Genomic DNA, 23,403 nt, shown 5'->3' with positions numbered 1-23,403 from the left:
AAAAATCGGAAGAAAAACCTAAAATCGGCCAAAATATCAAAAAACGACTATAAACCATAAAATCGGCCGAAAACCCAAAAAATCGGCCGAAAACCTAAAATCGGCCAAAATCCCAAAAATTGAATATAAACCCTCAAATAGGCCGAAAAACTTAAAATCGACCGAAAACCCAAAAAATCGGCCAAAAAAACTAAAAAAATGCCTAAAAATCCAAAGTCGACCCTAAAGCCAAAAAACTCGGCCGAAAACCTAAAATCGGCCAAAATCCAAAAAATCGACTATAAACCCAAAAAATCGGCAAAAATCGCAAAATTTGACTTTAAACCCTAAAATCGACCGAAAACTCAAAAAATCGACTGAAAAACTGAAAATCGTCCAAAAACCCTAAAATCGACTATAAACCCTAAAATCGATGAAAACCAAAAAAATCGGCCGAAAAATCTAAAATCGTCCATAACCCAAAAAACTCGGCCGAAAACCTAACATATGTGGGGTATCTTTGTTGACCTTTTTTTCCAGAAAAAATTATATTGTTTCTTATAATTGTTTCAGAAATATATTTTTATTAAATTTTTTTCCAGCAGAAATATATTTAAACAATATAATTTAAACAATAATTTAAACAATATAATATAAATATATTTCTGAAACAATATTTCAAAAGTTTAAATTAAGAGAAACAATATAATTTATTGATTTTTTAAGGAAGGTTCGGTCGGGAATAGGCCTCTTTTCGTGGTGGACCGAGATTGTAATGTATTGAAAAAGAAGAAAAGTTTGTAGTTTCAAATGGTATTGTTCTGCTTATAGTGTTTATACAATAGGAAGCTAAAGCTTTAAGTAGCTATTCACAAGTTTGTAGTTTCATGATATATTGAAGACTTGAGAAACCATTTTCCACCACCAATTACAATATAATCAAAAGTGCTGAATTGTTTGGTCCATAGTTGATCAAGAGTATCAAGATGAAGTTGTAAAATATCAATAAAATAGCAACTTGATTCTGCTTCATTTCCATTATCATCAAGCTTCTGAATTTTGATGATTTCTACTGATTTTTCCCAACTCTTGGGAATCTAATTTGTCCTACAAAAGAAGCCAAACACAAACTACCAGTTAGCTAAAGCACCTTAGATATATATAGTAATAAAATACAATTCAAAGTACTTACTCATTATCTAAACATTTCTCACTGCAGCGATTTATAATATCATCCGTATAGCTTCCAAAAATACGATCAAGACGCTTCACTACTTTAGGAATATCCTCTGACGGAAGTATATCCCATATCCTTAAAACTTGAGTGAAATTCAATATGTCCTTTGAAAAAACAACAAAAAAATCTCCAACTTTATATTGTTGTAACATCTGAGATGTTTTTCCACAAACCAAATCCACTATTCTATTTTTTGGTCTGCTTCCACTGGACAGTTTAATTAAAGCGCCAATGGCCGACTCCTTTGTTTGCTTTGATGGAAGATTTTTAAATGACTTAAAAAAATTATCACTGAAAAGAACCTGCACAATTGTTGAAGGAGGTATATAAGCCTGTTGTTAATACCTTCTAGCACCAACTCCTTAAAATGCAATAGCACTACAAGGGGATAGCAGTAAATGCAAAGACAAAATTTCGGTGCAAAGTAAACATTAATACTCAAAAATAGAAAAATAAAGAGACCTACATAGCAGTATGACAAAATATGCGATTCAAATACCTTCCATATAGAGCTTTTAAAAATGTCACTATTGGCATTAAGCAAATCATCAAGTTGATCCAGCTCATTCTTGGTATTCAAGATAGCTTTAGTTAAATTCGGATCTTCACCCGCATTAAAGAAACATTTACGTTTTTTAGCATCCGCCAGCAAATCATTCCAGATACTTTTCTCATTTACGAGAGCACTCTCATTACCCAATATCCATAGACAATACCTGTTAAATAAAAACGCAACAACATTGATGCAAACATTTTTTGAACAAAAACAAATGTAATTGTAACCGTACACGTATGTTTTACTTGGCCCTAGTAAGAGCAACCATAGTCCTCTTGTCGTTATTGGAGCCAAATGAAGCACTGCATTCAGTTCCAGCAGTTGAAAATATGACTATGTCCTCCCACTACAAAAAAAGATGCAAGCGGCGACCACCAAAAAAAAAGCATTAGCGTCGGGTTTTTCCGTCGCTAAATGACTGCTGCAGCGGTTGGACAACTGACGCAACAAGCAGCGTCACTACGGCATACAGCGGCGGTTCAAGTAAACCGTCGGAATAACCGCCGCATCGACCTTAGCGTCGGTTGTATTGATTGTGCGGCAGTTCCTAACCGTCGCTATATGTATTTTTTAAAATAAAAAATTGAGCTCTTAGCGTCAGTTATAACCGCCGCAAAACAATTTTTACCACAAAAAAAAAAAACTGTTTTTTTTTCAAAAAAAAAAAAATTCAATTTTTTTTTTCTTTTCATTTTATGAAAATTCTAAAATAAAAACATAAAAGCCCTACGGTCTAAGAATTGTATACCATTAAAAAAAAGATGTACATGCATTTATTTGCACAAGACTCATGAGAGTAAAATACACAAATTGATTCAGAAACTTCTCTTGCAAATGGATCCTCAAGCAAAAATAATCCTCATAAAATTTAAATTATACAATTTTAAGTTACAATTTAAACACAAGGGCATAAAGTACAACTTCAACACTGCCGGTTTGCGACACCATTATGGTTGATCCAGCGCCATAAAGTGGAACTTTATTACCCCCAAGTTCACTGATACAAGACGGTGACTTTTTCTTGGCTGAAAGTGTTTCTTCGACTGCAAAGAACACTAGTTAACTAAGCAAAGAATAAAGTAAAAACCACTATTTTACCAAGTAGTTATTTCATAGAGAAATGACATCCATTGAAATGAATACTCAAAATTTGTTACCCGTTCATGATTCATCCATGATTCATCATGCATATCCGGTCATGTCTCTACCTCCTTGTCAGAAGAATCCGGGAATCTAAACTCCTTTCCATGAGCAGCCTCCTCCTTAGTAAACCATGACACAACACATGGAATTATCTTATTAAAAAATCCATAAAAGCTTAAAAATTCAAAAAAAGCAACATCAATATCAGTGATACTATAAGCATGATACGTGTTGGACACATAGCTTACACAACAAGTGAATGCAATTAAGATTACCCAATGGCATAGTCGTATTTCAGCTGATATTGAAGTTCCTCAATCTGTTACAAAAGAAATTAATTTGTTCAAGCTATAGTAGGAAGCTATTCTTGGGAAATTAAGCCTTGAATTTATATAGATAACATGCCATATAACATCTTCATCAATGTCTTTAGAACATTCAAGGACTTCTGGATGTTTGAAAAAGTTGAAGAAGCTTTTCTTGGGCTTTTCCTTCAAAACATTCAGTGTCAAGCAATTTTTCAGAAACCAGAAAATTTCGGTCCTGTAAAAAATGCAGCAAGCAAACCTTATTCATGATCAAGCCAGACTAATTAATAGCACAATAGCATTAGGTAAAAAAAGAGCAGCTTACCCAATTGCATCCTTAGGTTCGTAATTAACCATAAGAATTGTCTTTGTCAAGTCTGAGTTTAAAAAATATGGACTGGATTCAGAAAGATAAAGCATGAATCAGGACAATTGTTGAAAACTATTGAGAAAGAGGAAACAACAAGAAAAGGAGTTAGTGCCCTGCTAACAATTGCTTTGTGTTATATCTCATGGACCAGATTTAGCCATGAATTAAATGCATCTCTAACAGGATGAATACATTGTATATGGTTATGCTAAATTTGTAGGGTAAATAAGTCTAGCCGCAAAACAAAAATGACAAGAGTAAGTACTTCGGAGAAAAAAGAAATGAAACTGGCAACATAACACCGTTCCAATGAAAACCAGCATGAGTTTGTCTTCTTTACTTCCACATTCAAATTCTATTAATCTGTCTACTGTTTTTATTCCAAAATATGCTCTCTTTTTGCCAATGTCTTCCTTGTCCCTTCCCGGCCAAGCAAGGATATCGCTGCACACTCCGGTGACTATGTCTGCCATTTTAGGTCATACCTTAACATTACTTATAGTGACAAAAGTAAAATAAGCAAGTTTTGTGTTCTGAAATTTTGCTTACATGTCTTCTTTTTCGTAAATGTCCCTGCAATATGCATGCTTTTCATTTTGGCTACTACCTGTTGTCATTATTGAATAGATATTTCAAATATTATATGATTGAAATATAGACACAACCAATACTTGTGCTTCTATATGATCTGTGAAGTGATTTCTAATTTTCTACAAGAATTAATATTTGATACTTTGTTAACATACTTATAATTTATTGGAACTCATGCCTATGGTTTAGTATACTTATTCTTCTTCAAGAAATTACCTGCAAATTTGAATTAACAATGATCAGTCTTTACTCCAAGATACCAAACTATGATTTGGAAAGAAAATAAACCTGGGATTTTTGCACGACTTCGCAATTCCTGAGCTAATGAATCTACTTGCTCTTTACTTGGTATTTGTGACACAATGTAGGAACCGGGGATTATATAACAAATCCCAAGAACATGTACCAAAACACCTTCATACACAGTGACACCCTGAGCTACATTGTGTTGCAAGTAAGCCAACATATACAATAAATTCAATTTGATTATACCTTTCCGACCAATAGAAGCCACAGTATGGCCTCGGACAAAATCTCCCTGCCAGGAAAAGCACCTGAAAGTGCTTTCTGGCAGTCAGGAATTGTCATGCCCCCAAAGCGAATTCCCTGAAATACAAATGTCCCAACCTCAGATCCAATTAGTGAACATCAACAAAAAAATCCTACATATGAGGTTCTATCAACTAATCAATAGTCATTAGCACGTCATAATAATTCACTTATTTTAGTGATAGTTCACAAATATATTAAAAGCAAAGCCTGAGTCAACTGGGATATTAACTCATCTGGGTCAACAGCTAAGCCTAGCCACACTAAGGCTAATTTCTCTTATTCCACCAAGTACCTTTTAATTAGAGAAGTGCACTTCCAAAAATAAGTTACATGCATAGCAAGCTTATGGACAAGAGAGTGAGACATCATTTAATACTGCTAGTAACTTGAAACTCTAGCTAAGAAACATGTAATATAAATACCATATCAGCTGTGATTTTTCCCAGTTCAACACTTTCATGGTCTTTCTTCAACTTCTTAACACGTTCTTGCAACTAGTTTCTCGCCTTCCAACTTCTTAACACATTCCTGCATGACCATAACTAAAAAAACCCCAAATCATCAATTATTAAAATTCAAAACCCTAAATGGACTAAAAACTCTAAATCATCAAAATCAAAGACAAAAAATCAATAGCGTCTCACAACCCTAAATCATCATAATCAAACACAACTGGGAACAAAAACTCTAGAAAGAAACTGAGTGAAGTATCAACAAAACTCAACACTAAAAATTGATAGAAACAAAAACCATAAATCATCATAAGCAAACAAACAAAAATGGGGATAAAACCCCTAGAAAGAGAAACAAAGTTAAGTATCAACAAAATCTAATAGAAACCCAATCCTAAATCATCATAATCAAGATATCAACAAATTGAAAAGACAAGAACACAAAAATTGAATAGAAAATTCAATTGCAAAGAAGAAGAGAAAATCGACCGCAAAAAATCCTGCATAAACCAGTGCAAAAAGTCTTGCATAAATTAGTCTCAACTTAACATGCATCATAACCTTGTCAAAATTTTCAAATTCAAAGTAAAAAAGCATTCCAACACATTAGTTATAATGTCATAAAGCATCAGTTTGAGATGATTATACCTGCTCGCAACATTCCAAACTGAAAACAAAACACACGATTGAATCCATTAGCTTCCTAAAGCATAGACCTAAAACTATCTATATATTTTCTATCAAATTGAATATATATAATTTTCGTATTTTGGGGATAAATGTATTGTATTTCTGCATTGAAGAGAACTTTTTACAAAACATGAACATGGTTTGAAAAACAGTATCCCAAAATAACCTAAGGGGGAAAACTAGTAACATGACAAAGGTAACAAATTCCCATTAAGATTGGAATAAAAAAATCACAAACAAATTCATAAACCAATTTGGGGATACTGTTTTCGAAATTGAACCCAATAAAATTGATAGGATATGCATATTATGTTCATATTTATCCATAAATAATCACAATCAAAGACAAACATCATATTACTATTAACCAAAAAACGGGTTATTTAACAAAACCCTAAAAATGGCATAAACCACCCAAATTAGAATCAAAGACTCTAAACAATCACAATCAAAGAAAAGAATTAAGGAAAAAAAAAGGGAATGAAATTGAGATGAAAAGTTCATGCGAACTAACCTTTGTGTTGGTGATGTGGTCGTACGATGGTGATGAGGTGATGCAATGGTGATGGTGAAGAGAGCTTCTGCGTTCGTGACAGAGAATAAGAGAGAACCTTTATGTGAGAGAAAGAGAGAATATTAAGTTATGGGCCACTTCTAACATGAAAGAGTGAGACAAGTGGTGCAAGGTGCACCACTTGTCAATATCTCGATAACGGAAATAAATTTTATAAAATCTATCGTTGGATTGAAACTTTATATCATATAAATTATTTATATAAATTTTTAGAAAAATTGAACATCATTTGATGTGTTATTGAGACCCACCAAAATTAACGGTATTCAGTAAAAATTCATAAACCGTTAATCTTGATGAGTCTCAATAACACATCAAATGATATTCAATTTTTCTAAAAATTTATATGAATGATCTATATGATATAAACTTTCAATCCAACGGTGAATTTTATAAAATTTGCTTTCGTTATCGAGATATTGACAAGTGGTGCATGGTGCACCACTTGTCTCACTCTTTCATTTTAGAAAAAGCCTAAGTTATGAAGATATAAGGGTTTTTCGATTGAAAGAGTGTAAAGAGGGAATCCAATTAAAGAAAGGAAAAGGGGGAATGAAAATTTTATTTTCGTCCACCCAATCAAGCCGCCGCGAAACATACTGAAAACGTCGCAGGATTTCAAACAGGGGCGGCGGTTGAAGGAACGCCGCAGTAACCGCTGGTAACACAACAGCGAAGACGGTTCAGTACCAACCGCTGCTTTTTGGCTGACGCTATAAGCGTCAATTGTTTTCACATTCACCTTGAAACCTCCATGTTTATCATACTTCTGTCCCAACGTATCCTGAATTGCGGCAACTTGGGAAGCATAGAGAGACACTACACCTACGCCGAGGTGATCTTGTTTGAGTCAACTCATTCTTTGGTTTTAGGTGTCATTTTGAAATTCTCTAAATTTAACTTGAACAAAATACTTCATAAATTTCCATCATTTTGAAAATTTAATAAAAATTATATTGTTTAAATATATTTCTGCTGGAAAAAAATTTAATAAAACGGAAAACAAATGATTATGCTTAACAAATTTAACAAAAATACTCTTGATCAACTATGGACCAAACAATTCAGCACTTTTGATTATGTTGTAATTGGTGGTGGAAAATGGTTTCTCAAGTCTTCAATATATCATGAAACTACAAACTTGTGAATAGCTACTTAAAGCTTTAGCTTCCTATTGTATAAACACTATAAGCAGAACAATACCATTTGAAACTACAAACTTTTCTTCTTTTTCAATACATTACAATCTCGGTCCACCGCAAAAAGAGGCCTATTCCCGACCGAACCTTCCTTAAAAAATCAATAAATTATATTGTTTCTCTTAATTTAAACTTTTGAAATATTGTTTCAGAAATATATTTATATTATATTGTTTAAATTATATTGTTTAAATATATTTCTGCTGGAAAAAAATTTAATAAAAATATATTTCTGAAACAATTATAAGAAACAATATAATTTTTTCTGGAAAAAAAGGTCAACAAATTTAATAATAATAATAATAATAATAATAATAATAATAATAATAATAATATGTAATGATGTTGATTGATGTATTCTACCAATTTAAACAAATGAATATCGTTGTTTGTTAGTTAAAAAAAAAAAACCCTAGTGACTAGACTCGTTTTTTTAAATGTGGAGCATTATGGATGAAATTCTGAATTCGAATTGACTACCGCTGATGAGACTCCTTACAACACCGGTTCAGTTGTACTTACGAGACCATTTAAATTTAAAATATGTAAAAATAAATTGTTCCCGTAAAAATAACGATGAAATAATTTGTGAAAAGATACATAACCATCAAATTCATCCTCGTCATTTATTCATAATTTTATCTCTCATTTTCTCTCATAATTGACGCAACAATTGGGAGAAAAAAAAAACTCAGAGAAACACAATGGAGAGAATTCATTTCCACATGTGATTGTACACAAAATATACACAATAATTAACTTGTTAACACATTGATCATATCACCAATTTATATGTATCTAAATGTGAGCAGAAGAAACAAGACAATATCCAAAAATTAAAGTATCCCTTTCTCTCCACGCATGTTATCCCTAATCACTTCCTCGCCTTTCTTCAAATTTGTAAGGTTTAAATCTATAACTGTTTTCTGAATTTGATTTTCTATTTTATTTTTGTACGGTGTGCGTTAATGTTAATCTAGGCGTTTCGTTGAATATCATCCCTTTCATGTTTCTTTCAAGCTTTTCAACCATATAAATTTGTATATATATTTTTCTTAATAAAAATCATTTATTATAATTTATAAAGATGTGATTTCTCTTTCCTCTATATTTATTTTATTTCATCCCATTCAATTTTTTTCTATATATATCCAATATATAATTTTTCTTAATAAAAATCAATTATTAAGGACATAAAAAGATATTTTACGAATATTAATCGTATGTGCTTTTTCTTTCCTCATTGCTACTATGGTTGATAAAAATAGTAAAACTCAATTTTTTTATTTGATCCACATTCTATTTTTTTTTTACAAATCTAATATATTTTTTCCTGATAAAAAATCTATTATTAAGGACATATAAAGATATAGAACAAATATTAATCTACAACGGATCTCAAACAAAGTGTATATTAGCTAATTTGTAAACTATTTAGTAGTTAATTTACAAAGTGTGGCTGTATATTAGTTATAATATATTAATCAGAAGTTTTCCATAATGTTTAGCGGTTAATTTGTAAACTATTTATCTAAATTCATCTTTGAACTGAACATATTATCTTTTTTATCATCACTATATTTTGAATTCTTTTTAATTTTTTCACTTTTTATTTTGAAATTTTTATTATATTACTTTTTATATAATATATGAAAATCTACAAAAATCCGTGCTATCGCACGGGTTGGCGTCTAGTTATCAAGAAAACCACAAAGTTGTTAGTCGGAACAAAGTTGCACTCTCGTAATTCAGTTGATACTCCGCAATACTCAATTGTGTCCTATAAATATAAATAAATGGTTTGTGTTAGATTTTGTATTGAATATTCCACCCCACTATCTCTCCATTATTATATTTTTGCTCAAATCTCATTTCCCACTTTTGGTAATCTTTGATTCTTAATATGTTTTTTTTTTTTTTTCCTATGTTCTCTCTCTTTTTTTTTTAATTGAAATGAATAGTACAACTAGTATTGTTCAAACGAGGATGTGTTATTGAGTCAGCAACAAAAAAAAATAGTTACTACCAGCTAGGATCATGCATGATGTCGAGTTATTATGACGTGGTAAGTTTCCTTATAACTAGAAATGGTAAGTTACTTAAACGCAGTTAATTATCATGTGCTAAATAAGGATGTTACGGCTGGACTGTGAGTGTATATGAATCAAAAACTCAGAATTTATTTAAGGACAAAAACTTAAATGCATTTTTTTATTATATGTTTTTGGTATAATTCTTAACATAAAATTTACTTTTCGTGGATATAACAGACTTTGAGGAAATTACCGATGAACGTATGTTCTCAGGTTATGGCAGCTATTGATGAGATTGATTCAAATCCCGTGTGATCATGTTTTCTAACTTGTGGAATAGACTGCTGCAGACGTTCAAGTCCAGATTGAAAAATTATTCTCAGATTTTAGCATTGTACTGTTTTTATCATTTTTATTTGGTTAAAGCATTGTTTGCATATAAGAACTTGTTTGTTTTCTCGAATGATTTATCTTAATACAATGAGTATGTTTGTCTTGAAGAAATTCATTCGTTTCACTTGTATTTGTTTTCAATTAAATTATTTTTCTGCATTATGATACCAAATTCTACCAATCTTCTTGCTTAGATGGAAATTGGAGAGAGGTAGGATGACGATAAAAATCGCAAAAATCTTTGATTGTGTGCTTTTGAATAAAACGCCGTTGATGATGTACATGCATTGTTTCAAATCCCAAACACTGGAGATATAAGGAAGATAATCCTTTGTTAACCATTTTTGAGCCTTGAAGTAGGAGTTTCTTTTCTATACAAAAAAACCTTACATTTAACCCGGGGCAGGGTAGTCTTCCGTTGATTTGACCGAGTGTTCAGATTTTAAAAAGAAATGTGCCTATGAGGATCAATCACGATGGTTATCCTTCACTCTCCAGGAAGTAGAAAATATGTGAAACCACAATGGTGATCCCTTATCCATCAAAGGACGAGACAGTCATCACTTCTCAATAGATCAAGACCTTTATATATATATATATATATATATATATATATATATATATATATATATATATATATATATATATATATATAATGTTCGAATAGGGAGAGTTAACTGTTAGATGAGTCACCCCAATGGGAAAAGGCCATCACTAAGAGGAGAGAGCTATCGACAAGTTATGTAATCCCTAATTGAAGGTGATGATGTGTTTTTCGAATTGGGGAGAGAAAAACTATCCGTTAAATGAAGCTGCCCTAAGTGAGAGGCCACTCTTAGGAGAAAGGAGCTATATCAACGAAGACATCTCTCAATTTTCTCACAATGATTTCTTGTCATTTTATTGAATTTCTAGTATATAAGAGAAAAGTTGCACTAATTTGTTCATTCACTCACTCCTTCATTAAAAATTTAAATCCCAAATTATCAACAACTTTTAACCCAAATCCAAATTCCAAGTTATCTTGAATCCAAATCCCAAAAAACTTTTCTACTCTCTTTTAAAGAAGATGAAGATTTATTTAAAGAAGATGAAGATACGAAGAAATTGATGAAGATGATGAACATATTCATCCAAATTATGAGTTTTATTTAATTTTAATATAAAAGTATTTTAAAAAATAAAATTCAGCATTTTTTTTTATAAAATGATGAGAAAAATGGTTTATATGTGAATCTTATAAAAGATAAAGGATCTAAATGGAATAAAAATAAAATAAAGGATTAAAATGTTAAAAATAAATAAAATCAAAGACCAAAGTGTTACCAAAAAAAAATAAATGACCAAAGTGTTACAAAAAAATAAGATAAAAGATCTGGAGTGTAATTTTGCCTATTTTTAAAAAATGATTATTTATTTAAAAAGTTCAATTTTTTTTTTGTAGAAGGTCCACTACGTGGTAAAAGACTTTATGTTGGTGAAATAATTCAAATCAATCCATTGAATTCAAAAATAGAATTTCCTAATTAGTTAATTAAAATATAAACTCCTATTTACTTTAAAAAAAATATTTATCAATAAACTTCTAAAGAAACGTAAACTATTATTTCCTCATCAGGCAATTTCACCACTCTGACATCAAGTTTGTTAGTCCATAATGTGATGAGTTTAATTATGATACATTGTTACCGTAAAAACTTTTGCACTATCAACAAATCACAACCATTCATATTTGAGACTTTAGAAGTAATTGTGATTAAAATCAACCATGATTCAATGATATAATGGTTTTGATCGATTGATGGTGTAAATTATTTTTACACTTGATAGTATAAATCAATTAATGTCATAATCTATCTACCATAATTGATGCACACCCTCTAATTAGGAAATTTACATATTTTCCTTATAACAATTGAACTCAATCAATATACAAATAATTCACATATATTTTAGTTAAGGTACAATCAATCTTACAGCAACTGAATATTTTAGTTGCTACTTTTTACTCTATGAAAGAAAATGTAAAGCTAAAATAAGAGTCTTATATACATAAGTTCCTTCCCCTGGAAACTATAGAGAAAAAGGAATATGGACCGAGTGTAAAATAATTTTACAATGTCAACCAATAACAACCATGTTTTCTGTCATGTCACCTCACTTCATCCCACTTTCTTGATATGACATGACAAATTGATAGTTATTTTACTGGATGATCGTGTAAAACTATTTTACACGGTCACTACATCCCATTAAACTCAACTATATCATGATGAGTGTAGATTTTCTAGTAAATCTTTACACAACCTATATCACATTATTTGTGGTATATGGATCGGTAGGGTTTACGATTTACAAGCATAGTCCTGTGTTAGCATAGTTAGAATATGCATTGTCATATTCCGTTACCTTGTATCTTCGTGAATCTAGAATCCATTTGTTCTGAACTTCCATGCTTCCCTTCAATTTTTCTTACAACATTAAACGAAGAAAGCTGTCAGTCTCTAACTGCGATCAAGTTCTCGTTTAAAGATACTCCCACGATGCTGCAGCATGGTTCATATTCTCAATATTCGCTTTAACTTGTAAACCTGTAAAGGTAGAACAGAATTCCTTATCCTTTAGTCCTGACAAGCATAAATAGTGAATAATACATCCTTAAAAAGTTATATGTATTAGGCCGTTCAAAAAACGATGCAATAAATAAGGCTGTTCAAAAAATATTGATATGATTATTTTTTTTCCCTTATTGGTGATAGTTGTTGATACTGAAAAATGGGCCAGTTAAAACTTGGATGAACAAATTAAACTTCGATATATTTCAAGGCTTTGTTTAAGTGACTTTGTTGATCTACGAAACATTGGGAAGTAAGCAAAATATAACATAAGAAACAAACTATCAACCTGAGCAGTTCTGCTAGGGAGTTGCAGCTCTATGCAGTTTCGATGCCCATCGACTCTGTCAACACATGTTATACACATCAAAATACGATAAGTCAAAAACAGAAAGCACAAATTGATACAATCAGAGAGGAGAAGAGATTCAAGAAACAAGGCAGATTCAAGAAACAAGGCTACCTTCTGCTTATAGTTCTTTGAAAATATTGGTCTTCTTTAAGGATCCCTTGACCGGCATACTTTATTTCATCCGTGTTCAGAATAAGCTGTGCCATCAAAATGTGCCGACAAAGTTAGTTACCCTTCAACAGGCCTAAAACCAAATGCTAAAGGTTCGAATTTACATAGGTAAACAGTCCAATGAGGGGAAAAGAACATAAAATACATGTTAAGTTTTACATTTAATTATGAACTGATACTCACCTGATACTCCCCGGCTTCTTCTACACCTACTGCATAGCTATCATAAGACTCTGTTGGATGAAAATTGAAAATGAAGAGAAGCGGGCCTCTGACGTAAGATATGACCTGCAAATAACGAAAGAGTCAAGTTCTACTATGTATATAAACAAACATATAAGCTTACCTACTGACATAAGAACTTGTGAGACTGTTTAGGAAAGTTTACAGGAAAAAATTTATGGACATGTCCATAAATTGTTTTTAGCTTATTTCCATAAGCTCTTCAAGATTGCTTATGAGAATAGCTTACGATTTATATGAAAACTGTCTGATTTTATTTTATCTTTTGTTGTAGAAATATTTATTCATAAGCACTTTTTTTATAAGCGCTTAATTTAGTTGTTTATCCAAATAGTCTTAGTATACAGATGATCTGTCAATTATTACGGTAAAAACTGATGAGGAAGTAAAAGCCTCCAATTATTTAAAAGGAAAGGACTGAAAAATAAGTTGATGTACCATTGAACTGTCATTGATATGGTGAAAGATTGGAAAAACACGAGAGAGCACTCTCTCCTTCTCATCCAGCTTCATCATATCCTGAAAAGAATAAGAAAAGTAACCTCAAAATCTCCATTTGTTTACGGGCCAGTTACAAACATAAAGTCTGAACGGAAGCTTAAGTCAAATATATGATTAATAAATAGTTAAGATTTAATTAAACAATTTGCCAGCAGTGCACTGCTTATGAATAAACAATTATTAGCAAAAAGAACACTAATGAATGCATTCATAGATTGGTCATTTCAGCATCCAATTACTTTCCACCAAGGTGAGTCATAACTAGTGAGCAAGAATACAACTATCACAAAAGAGATCAAATTAATTACCTTATCAAAGGTAAATAAATCACGGTGAATTCCATCTTTTTCCAAAAGATCCCACTGCCGATTAGCAAGCGAATATGAGAAGTCGTTGCTCGATGTTGGAAACTCAACACTCTAGACAGGTAAAACATTATCAATCACAAGCGAATATGAGTAATTGTGCATATTTAAGAGGAGTAGCCCTAACCTTTGGATGCCCAAATTCATTGCCCATGAAGTTCATATAGGCACGACCACCAATTGTTAACGTGATCAATCTGATCATCTGGTGCAAAAGTCAATAAAATTTATAAAAATGACCAGAAAAAGGAAAATCCACCTAAATGTTATCAGCCTAAGCATGCTATTATTCGGTGATCTTTTACGTTCTATTTAAGTATTTATTTACAACGCAAGGATATGTGAGATATAGAAAGCAGGAAGAAATTTGGGGAAAAAGAAATCAGAACCAGAACCCACAAAATTATTTATACCAAGGGGCTCTTTGATCTGTTTTATTTGAGCTTATCTACTAGCATAAGCACTTGACAGAATGTTTGGGAGAGCTTATGGGAACAACTTATTACATGTGAATAAGTTGTTATCAGCTTATTTTCATTTGCTATATGTTAAGAAGTCCCACATCGGATGTGAGTTGGCCTGGGCATGAGTTTATAAGTTTACAAGCCGGTTTTGTAGGGTTGAGTTAGGCTCAACTCTCAATTCTAAGATAGTATCAGAACCTCTCCAAGATACGTTGGGCCCCACTATTGGGCCACCCACCATTTATATCCATGCACCAAGCCCAATAATGTTGGGCGTGACGAGGTGTTAAGAAGTCTCACATCGAAGGTGAGTTGGCATGGGAATGAGTTTATAAGAGGCAATCCTCACCTTATATGATAAATGTTTATGCTATAAGCGGTTAGGTAAGTTGTTTAATCGAATAGGGCGTAATTATCCATAATATAACAGCTATGTTTAACAGCTTTAGAGAGAGCGTGAAGACTAAACAAAACTTTGAACACAAATTTCTAATATCTTGTCTTCACTCTTCACATCTAAATTGAAAAACGGTGGAAATTAGTTAATAGCATACTTTATGTAATGAAGATCCCCTCAATAAAGATTCCTTGTAGTTTTCTGAATGCTCATCAACTTCACCAAACAATATTTCTGCAAATGACCGCCTTCCGGATATAGACTGGCAGCAACATAAGAAAAAGTTAGATACATACACAATGATACCTTAAAAATAAACCTCACAGTAGTCTCTCTTGGCACGTCTTGTGCTGAGAAGGCTTGTTTGTTTATATATATATATATATATATATATATATATATATATATATATATATATATATATATATATATATATATATATATATATATATATATAAACCTCAGTTCTTCAATAAATTGAAAAAAGGGTGAGTTACCTGGTTGTGATTTTCTGCATATAAGAGCATCTTATCCGCATTTTCCTTTTTAGAAACTAATGTGTTAACAATCTGCAGCATGAGATGCAACAGCAAATAATATAATTTAATTTAAAAAATTTGAGTAATACTAATGGAACCAAAAATAAACATTTAATAACAAAATGATCAATTTTACTCGAGTATGACCTTAGTCATGCTCCATTCATGGTCAGGAACAGTCTCAAGAAAAGTTGACCACATCTCAGGTGCAGAAAGGTTGACGTAGTAATCAAATCCAAGTCCACCTTGAGAAGTTGGCTCACATAATCCAGGATAATATGTTGCCTGTCAATAACGGATACGCATATTATACACAAAACAAGGTGAAGATCAAGAAATAATTACGAGTTAATTTATATTTGAAGTTCAATATAAATGACATTATTCTATTAACTTTCAAAGAAGTACTATAATATGCACATAAGTATTGAAATAAATGAAAAGAACATGAAAGCTTACATCTTCGGCTATTGTGACAATATTTGGGTAAAGAACATGTAGTATTTCATTGGCCATGATAAGATATAATAGTGCTTCCCTGTCAACATATTGGTTGCTGTACCTGAATGCAAGTAGAATTTGTAATCAATGGAATTTCCAAAGTCATTGTGTTTGACATTTCGAAAAGCGTTCTAATAATGCTATTCAGTATAGTAGTTACTTCAAATACTAAACATTTAAAGCTCTGCACTATTGTGAGAATATTAATTTCTAAAAAGTTGAAGATGAAATGGAAAACCTTAAAGAATCTTTTTAAAGGACAAAAATATATCATAGATGCTATCAGAATAGTATTAGGATTCAAGCCATGGTTCGGAAACCAAAAACCTTTATTAAAGCCAACAAAATCTCAAATATACAAATAATGTTAATATATAAGAAGCAATAAAGTTTCGAAATGGCCATACTCCTCCAAGTCACCAGTAAATGAAGCAAAACCGTTGTGAGTATATATCATAGAAGAAAGTGAATGGAACTGGTAACCATCAATTTGATACTCCTCAATCCACCTGTCCAAACATCATATAATGAGAAATTTAGCATTAACAAACACAAAAACAAAATATAAAAAATCAAATTTATGTTCAATAAAATGATAGTAGACCAATAAGGTGGAAAGGTAATGGCTCAAAGAGGCGATTATAAATTATAACTATTAGTATACAGTGTTTTTGGTTTGCAATTGCATATACCAGCTCAAGTTTGATAGAAGGAAATGAAGAACATCGAGGTCGCCATATTTGAACATTCTGGTTCCCCAGAACTTGTGTTGCCCCCTTTTACCTATTCAAAAAGTCAAACCACAATTGTCATTGTATTAGAATAAAGTTCAGAGTAGAAACATTCAATACAACACCCTCCTTTTCTAAGGAACCAAGAGACTCGTCAAACAAAGACGTAATGAAAAATAAGCAAAGTTCATCACATAGTCTTGAATGAATGAAAATAATGAAAATTGCATGTGTGACTAAATAAAGAGGTTCCAGCAGCATGAACAGATACCAGAATGAAAAAAACAGTCATTAGATCCATCGAACAATGATAATCCAACCATCTCATCTGCAGCAGCATATGAATGGACAATTTCCATGAAGACAAGCAGTCCTAGTCCTGTGCCGCCAAAAGCAGAGTTAGCAAAATAGTCTGTTTCCCTCAACAAAGATGAAGATAGAGCAGAAATTATGTTGTGCTTGGAAAAAATTGCAGCCACCAAGGATTGGAGTTATTAACACACACAAAACAAGATTAGAAGTTCTTTTATTGTGTGTGTTAAGATTCAGCACACACATAAAAGAGACACAAAATCGACATGATTCAGCACTTCATGCTTATATCCACAAAAATGTTCTAATAAAATGATTATTACCCCATACAAGTTGTATGAAACATGAATCTCATCCCAAGACTTCTTTGAACAATGGATATTAATTATATTTAAATCTCACATTTCCAAGACTTTTCGAAATTACAATCTACTTCTAAAGATGAATGTGAGCTTCTCAATAGTTAAAATAATAATCCCAAAATTAACAATTTGGATTGCTTTTCCCAAAAATTATAATTTTTTTTAGCCTATAATGAAAAACAGGAAAAAGTTGTACTGATGCACTTACAGTTTCTGACTAAACTTGTTTTTCCTTTATTGGCGCCTTTTAATACTCAAGTAATGCAACAAGTATAATCTTTCTGTCTACAATTTTCAATACTAAGAGTTGCGATTAAATTTCTAGTCATCATAAATGTCTACTCACCATGTGCCTCATCAACTAATCGCTTGAAGTCATCTGGAGTGCCATATCGACTACTAGTGGCATAAAAATTGGTAACCTGCAACAATCAGATAGGAGTTTTAGCATGTTCCTAACTAACTTAAAATAGTGAACTTTTGATCCATGCATTGTCAGAACTCATAACTGATTTGTTGTGACAAATGAGAATGTCATCAAAGGTCAGAGTTCCAATATGATGTAACCAATAAAAAACATAATACTTAAGCAGAACATGTAAGGAATGCATGTGCATATAGTTTGTAGTTTATAACATGACTTACAAGATAAATCATGTATGCCTTTTACAATATGGATTGTGAATTTGTGATACAGATTGAACCTAACTCAACCTAAAAACCATGGCTCAAAGGAAATGATTGCCCAATCCTATATAACTATATAAGCCCTCAAACCAGGTTCATTATGCCTGATTTGGGACTCCAAGTTGGGTTCATGAAGCCCTCCTTGCACATGGAAATTATTAATTTATTAGGTATATTTGGAAGTTCTCCATATTCCCCAATTCAAAATTCAATAATGACCAACATTTTTACACGAACCTAGAACAGAAGCCTAGCGTTCAGGTTTACACCCTGATACTAAGACCGCTAAATCTCCAGATATATGGTCCTTTTTGGATTGGCTTATTTTTGAGCTTATGTAAAACAGCTTATGCAAATAAATAAGCTTTTATGCATTATTATAAATTTTTCAAGATAGTTTATGAGAAAATAGCTAATAAAAATATAATTTTTGTTAGTAAAAACTAAAAACTTATAAATTAACACAAAACTTTATTTATTTGCATCAGCTATTTTCATAAGCTCAAAAATAGGCTGAATCCAAACGGAATCACATAAAGAAATTCTAAATGAACTTTATCAAGATATAATTAGTCATAAAAATGATTATGAATTACAACAACTTTTTAACTTACTCTGTAACCAACAGTAAAATAATCCTTGTGTTCAACAACTCCAATCAACTGGATTGCATTGTATCCAGCTTTTTTTATGTAAGGAAGAACCTGCATTTTGTAAATAATAAAAATTCAAGGGGGTGGTTATACACAAAAGACATGTATAATGGCTTAACTATAAACTTCAGGTCCAAAATTAGAGAAACCTTGTCTGTGAAATCATTGAATGAAGATATTTTTGGCTCAGATCCACTAATTCCAATATGAGCTTCATATATCCGCAATGACTTCGGTACTTTGGGGCTTTTGTTTTTCCATTTGTATGCATCTTCTGGAGGCGGTTCCCAGTGGATTGCATAAGCTTGTCTTCCATCTAATTCTGAAAGCATAACAATCGGATAACACAGAATCAATAAAAAATACAAAACAATTAATTAATTAATCAACAAATCTTAACAAGGTTTACCAGGCTGCACATATGTAGCCCAAGCAGGTACTCGCTCCAACGGTCCATTTGGAGTGTTAAAGTAAACCCTATACTTGCTGCCATGAGGAATGCCAGGCATATACTTTTTCAACCACGCTTTCCTTCCTTTACGTGTCTCAAGCCAGTATGCTATTGGAGGTTTCAGCGCACGAATTCTCTCATGCCATTCTGGATCAACTTTCACATTAAATATGTCGTAATTCTTGCCTTCGTCAATCACGGCATAAGGGGAAGGTCCATTTTTTGCTGCCCATTCCTTATATCTTGTTTCTGCATCCGGTATGTCTCCTAACTCCTCAATGGTTTGAGGCCCATTAGGACCAAACATCTGCTCGTACAACTTAGCTGGAACTTCAAAATGGTTTTTCAGGTAACGATCTTCCCCTGGTTGCCAGTATTCGTCGTTTGCTTTCTTAAAGAGCTCTTCAACGGTGACTCCACTATCACCTTTATCATAATCATCTACATAGTTATACTGCTGAAAGTATAGTTCATCTGGCTCTTCTCCCTCTCTTAGCTTATCTTCAAGAATAATAAACCAGTATCCATAATCATCGTGACCAAAGTAATGCTCTCTTGCACAATTTTCTGTAGCTGACCAATCATTGAAGTCAGCAGTAATTGCACAATAACGAGCCCCTGCATTTACATGCTTCTTAATATGACAAGAAATGAACGAGAATAAATTCAATCAACAGATTACTTTGGGCTGAAACTTGCAAAAATAACTATTGAAGTTGTGGAATTTTAGATTAAATGAGAGAAAATAATAAGAACTTTGAATATTATTGTTAAAAACTTGGTACAAAAGACTAAACACTAATCCCTATTTACTCGAGAGAAAATCATGAAACATATAACAATAATAAGTAAGAGATATGTTGATATTATTTTAGAATATCTTGGTTTATCCCTTAGGATCAGTTCTCAATCTTGGCGTATCTTAGATTATTTTCTAAAAGTAACTACATCATTGTATCAATTTCATTGTGAGGTCCAAAATGTTGGTGGCTAGTAGCAAACTGGCAATAGTTCTATTTTGTTGAACAAAAACTGGCTATTGGTTGACATAGGTTTTCGAATAAATATTAGGTAACAAATATAAGTAGGTATTGCTTCGACATAAAAGACCTTGCCTCAGAAGAGCAGAGAAAAATTCAAATTTAGAAGCATCCACAACATCTATATCATAAGTATTGATTTGTCAAATATTTACACTGGTGCAAGAAAAACTCGGGATGTTGAAAACTAACAAGAGCTAAGGTACAATTCTTGCCGGAAATAGACAAAATAAAACCATTAATTCGATATTTGAGACATGAAAACCAGACAGACCCTAAAAGAATCCTTGGGAGAATGTCAAACCTGGAGCCCATTCCATATAATCAACCCGATGTTCTGGATGACGATGCATACCCAATAACTCAAACCTGAACAGACATAACAAAGAAGAATGAAATGCAACTCAAAGGAACCTCATAATCTTTACAAGCACAACTTTGTCAAATAAATCTGGAAAATTGGATCAGTAGTTTTAAATACCATAATTTCATAACATCAATAGTTTCAAAAACATATAGGATATAAAACACGCCTTAGCTTAAATGTTTAAGTCAATGCCACATAGTAGAACTAACCCAGAAGCCATAATCTTGAAGTTCATGTGCCGTTTCAAAATTTCATCTTTCAGGTCCTTCAACGCTTTATGCCTACAAAACAAACAAAAACTAACATCTTAAAATTCCCTGCATCAAATTTCCAACACACCAATAAACAAAAATAGTACATGACATAGCTATATAATTCACTAGAACAAGAAAATTAAAAACGACCAACTATTTTTGTTTATATTTTAGGACCTTTTTATGTGAATTATTTATCCTTCAATCAGAGTGTTCATGTTCAAGGCCAACAGAGCAACAAGGTAGAACCTCTTTCCAAGGAATTTATTTCTCACAAGGAATCAAACCCGACTTTTTACTATGACATATCCTCATAAACATTCTGGTGACTTGCATACCTGGTAGCATGCTTTCGCTACCTAAATATTTGAACATAGCTGTGAAATTAATCCCTTAATGCCTATTATGCCAGTCACATTAATCCTCAAGATTTATGATTTATCACATGATGACTAATTTGGCCAAAGAAATGCACATTGACAAACCTTAAGCAAAATTCTCATCATTCAGTATTATTAAGAACATTGCTACATGGCAGTAATTTGACTAGTTACTCGGAAAACTACACTTTCAGTTTGTACGGTAGTTTTAAATTGCAGTCTGCATCCTCAGCTGCGCCTGTAAATGCAACATGATGGTTTTTGAGGTCTCTCCAATCCCATCGCAATTACAATTACAACCACAGTTGCCCAAATTTTACTGCAATATAAGGGTTTGTAACCGAAACAGCAATGTAAAACCATTTGTACTATTCTTACATCCCCAAGGGACTTCTTTTATTTCTTTTTTTTTTTTTTGGTGCATAGACGAAATGGCAAGCCATTGGAAACTCACACACACAAAGTGGAGGGACCGGGGCTCGAACCCCGGTCATGACATCCGACCTAGCAATTTCGGCATTTCTGCCGGTTGAGCTAGGATTTGTGGACCCCAAGGGCCTTCTTTATTTTAAGAAATTACACATAACTACCCTTTTGTGAGTTCCAAATCAGTGTAACTTCAACATGGAAATGAAGGAAGGGCAATTACAACTACTAAAGACTCCAACTTTTTGTCCCCGTAAGGTTAACTCAATTGGTAGCTACTAATTCTTTACTTCTCAACACTTATATGTCTGAGTCTAGCCAATAGACTACTAGACCAAAAAAAAAGACTCCAACTTTCTAAGAGAAACATAAAAATGGAACAAACCCAGAAAATCAAAACACAAATTCTACCAAAAACCAAGCAAATTTTTTTCATTTCAATCCAATTAACTTACCTTTCACGAAGAAACTGAGCAAATGCTTTATGAGAAATCCCACGTTTGACGAGAAATCCAACAGGGTCATAACCCTTTTCACCATCAGAATCAGTGTCATTTGTATTGAACTCTTTCTTCTTTTTCTGCTTCTTTTGGTGTTGTTGGGGGTTTTCTTGTGAACCAGAACATGCGGTTTTTAAGGTTGTTTTTCTGCGGGAAAAGGTAACGGTTTGGGGTTGTTGGAAATTTGAAGAAGTGGGTGTGGTTTGAATTTGATGGAAGAAGAAGATGTTGAGTGGAATTGAAAGTGTTGTTGTCATTGTTGTTTGAGAATGGATAAGGAAGAAATGGAAAATAGTGAAAATAGTGAAAACAGTAGCGAACAACGCGCTACTCAGTGTTGTGTTTGTGTTGGGTTCAAGAGAGGTTTTTGAGTCGACTCGGGACAACAAGGAAACGTTTATCGAGTGTCGACAAAATCTATAAAATCTGTAGTTTTTGGTTTCAGTTTACATTTTTTTTTTTTAATTTATTAAGTAACTTAAAGGGTAGAAATTTTACTCCTAAGTGAATTAGTAGAGTGTTTAGATTTAAATTTCAACTCTTCCGGTTGTAGTCTCTTTTCGATCACAATTGTGAGAATCGAACCGTGATCCTCTCTACCAAGTTCAGACCAATCATCACTGAACCAATTAATAATTGGTAAATTTCTAACTCTTATGTGACTATGTGTACATATATAATGGATGTATCTACTCCCTGAGTTAAGTTTACAGGAATCTACATGTGTTTTTTTTTCCTCTTTTGGGTAAAAATGTATTTTGATTTTTCAATGTGTGAGTTGTATAATTCTAAAATGTATTAAAATTGCTAATACATCTCAATGTTGCTTTTGTTTGTAATTTTGTGGATTACATTGACTAAAAAATATATTTAAAGATTAAAATGATTAATAAAGACTATATTTGAGGATCAAAATATTTAACAAAAGATATATTACCTAACTAAATAATACTATTTAATAATATATTTATAAATTAGATACACTCAGGGTCCGTTTGATTTGCAGGATAGAGTG

At 32.3% G+C, this 23,403-nt stretch overlaps 2 protein-coding genes across 16 annotated transcripts; both read right to left on the bottom strand.

Annotated features, from left to right (window-relative positions):
* Nucleotides 1-2,614: 2,614 nt before the first annotated feature.
* On the bottom strand, nucleotides 2,615-7,165 carry LOC123918861 (nucleosome assembly protein 1;3-like). Of its 15 annotated transcripts, XR_006812947.1 has the most exons (13): nucleotides 7,053-7,165; nucleotides 6,393-6,489; nucleotides 5,837-5,855; nucleotides 5,159-5,278; nucleotides 4,677-4,790; nucleotides 4,473-4,598; nucleotides 4,340-4,400; nucleotides 4,143-4,200; nucleotides 3,859-4,059; nucleotides 3,549-3,620; nucleotides 3,191-3,458; nucleotides 2,930-3,034; nucleotides 2,615-2,815 (listed from the first exon to the last, which is right to left on the bottom strand). XR_006812947.1 is itself a non-coding variant. In XM_045971024.1 (6 exons), the coding sequence occupies exons 2-5, from the start codon at nucleotides 4,186-4,188 to the stop codon at nucleotides 3,230-3,232; spliced, it is 528 nt and encodes a 175-aa protein (XP_045826980.1). In that variant the 5' UTR covers nucleotides 4,189-4,200; nucleotides 4,340-4,475; the 3' UTR covers nucleotides 2,615-2,815; nucleotides 2,930-3,229. The 15 variants fall into 15 exon arrangements, 1 of the variants encoding a protein (XP_045826980.1); XR_006812940.1 differs by having other exon boundaries at nucleotides 3,549-4,059; nucleotides 5,029-5,278; XR_006812945.1 differs by having other exon boundaries at nucleotides 2,930-3,458; nucleotides 3,715-4,059; nucleotides 5,029-5,278.
* Nucleotides 7,166-11,958: 4,793 nt separating this feature from the next.
* On the bottom strand, nucleotides 11,959-22,825 carry LOC123918860 (1,4-alpha-glucan-branching enzyme 3, chloroplastic/amyloplastic-like). The gene is made up of 21 exons (XM_045971023.1): nucleotides 22,344-22,825; nucleotides 21,038-21,109; nucleotides 20,766-20,830; nucleotides 19,380-20,039; nucleotides 19,120-19,292; nucleotides 18,932-19,021; nucleotides 17,977-18,052; nucleotides 17,228-17,335; nucleotides 16,918-17,008; nucleotides 16,633-16,734; nucleotides 16,184-16,286; nucleotides 15,872-16,009; nucleotides 15,683-15,754; nucleotides 15,343-15,447; nucleotides 14,452-14,529; nucleotides 14,268-14,378; nucleotides 13,897-13,977; nucleotides 13,399-13,503; nucleotides 13,156-13,241; nucleotides 12,982-13,036; nucleotides 11,959-12,668 (listed from the first exon to the last, which is right to left on the bottom strand). Exons 1-21 carry the CDS (start codon nucleotides 22,643-22,645, stop codon nucleotides 12,636-12,638), a joined length of 2,706 nt encoding a protein of 901 aa, XP_045826979.1. The 5' UTR covers nucleotides 22,646-22,825; the 3' UTR covers nucleotides 11,959-12,635.
* Between the last annotated feature and the right edge of the window lie 578 nt (nucleotides 22,826-23,403).

This window comes from Trifolium pratense, linkage group LG3, assembly GCF_020283565.1.
Source record: "Trifolium pratense cultivar HEN17-A07 linkage group LG3, ARS_RC_1.1, whole genome shotgun sequence".
Classification (NCBI taxonomy): Eukaryota; Viridiplantae; Streptophyta; class Magnoliopsida; order Fabales; family Fabaceae; genus Trifolium; species Trifolium pratense.
Note: the sequence above shows the minus strand (reverse complement) of the source record. Positions and strands in the feature narration are given on the sequence as shown.

Bases quoted from the DNA above. Each gene is read 5' to 3' on its own strand.
- LOC123918861 (XM_045971024.1), bottom strand. From the start codon at position 4,188: ATGAAAAGCATGCATATTGCAGGGACATTTACGAAAAAGAAGACAT. The intron at 4,060-4,142 runs GTAAGCAAAATT...CTAAAATGGCAG, and splicing joins ATTTACGAAAAAGAAGACAT to ACATAGTCACCGGAGTGTGC. The intron at 3,459-3,548 runs GTAAGCTGCTCT...CATTTTTTACAG, and splicing joins GAACCTAAGGATGCAATTGG to GACCGAAATTTTCTGGTTTC.
- LOC123918860 (XM_045971023.1), bottom strand. From the start codon at position 22,645: ATGACAACAACACTTTCAATTCCACTCAACATCTTCTTCTTCCATCAA. The intron at 14,530-15,342 runs GTATGCTATTAA...CTTTTGCACCAG, and splicing joins GGGGATCTTCATTACATAAA to ATGATCAGATTGATCACGTT. The intron at 13,242-13,398 runs GTGAGTATCAGT...TTGATGGCACAG, and splicing joins AAGAAGCCGGGGAGTATCAG to CTTATTCTGAACACGGATGA.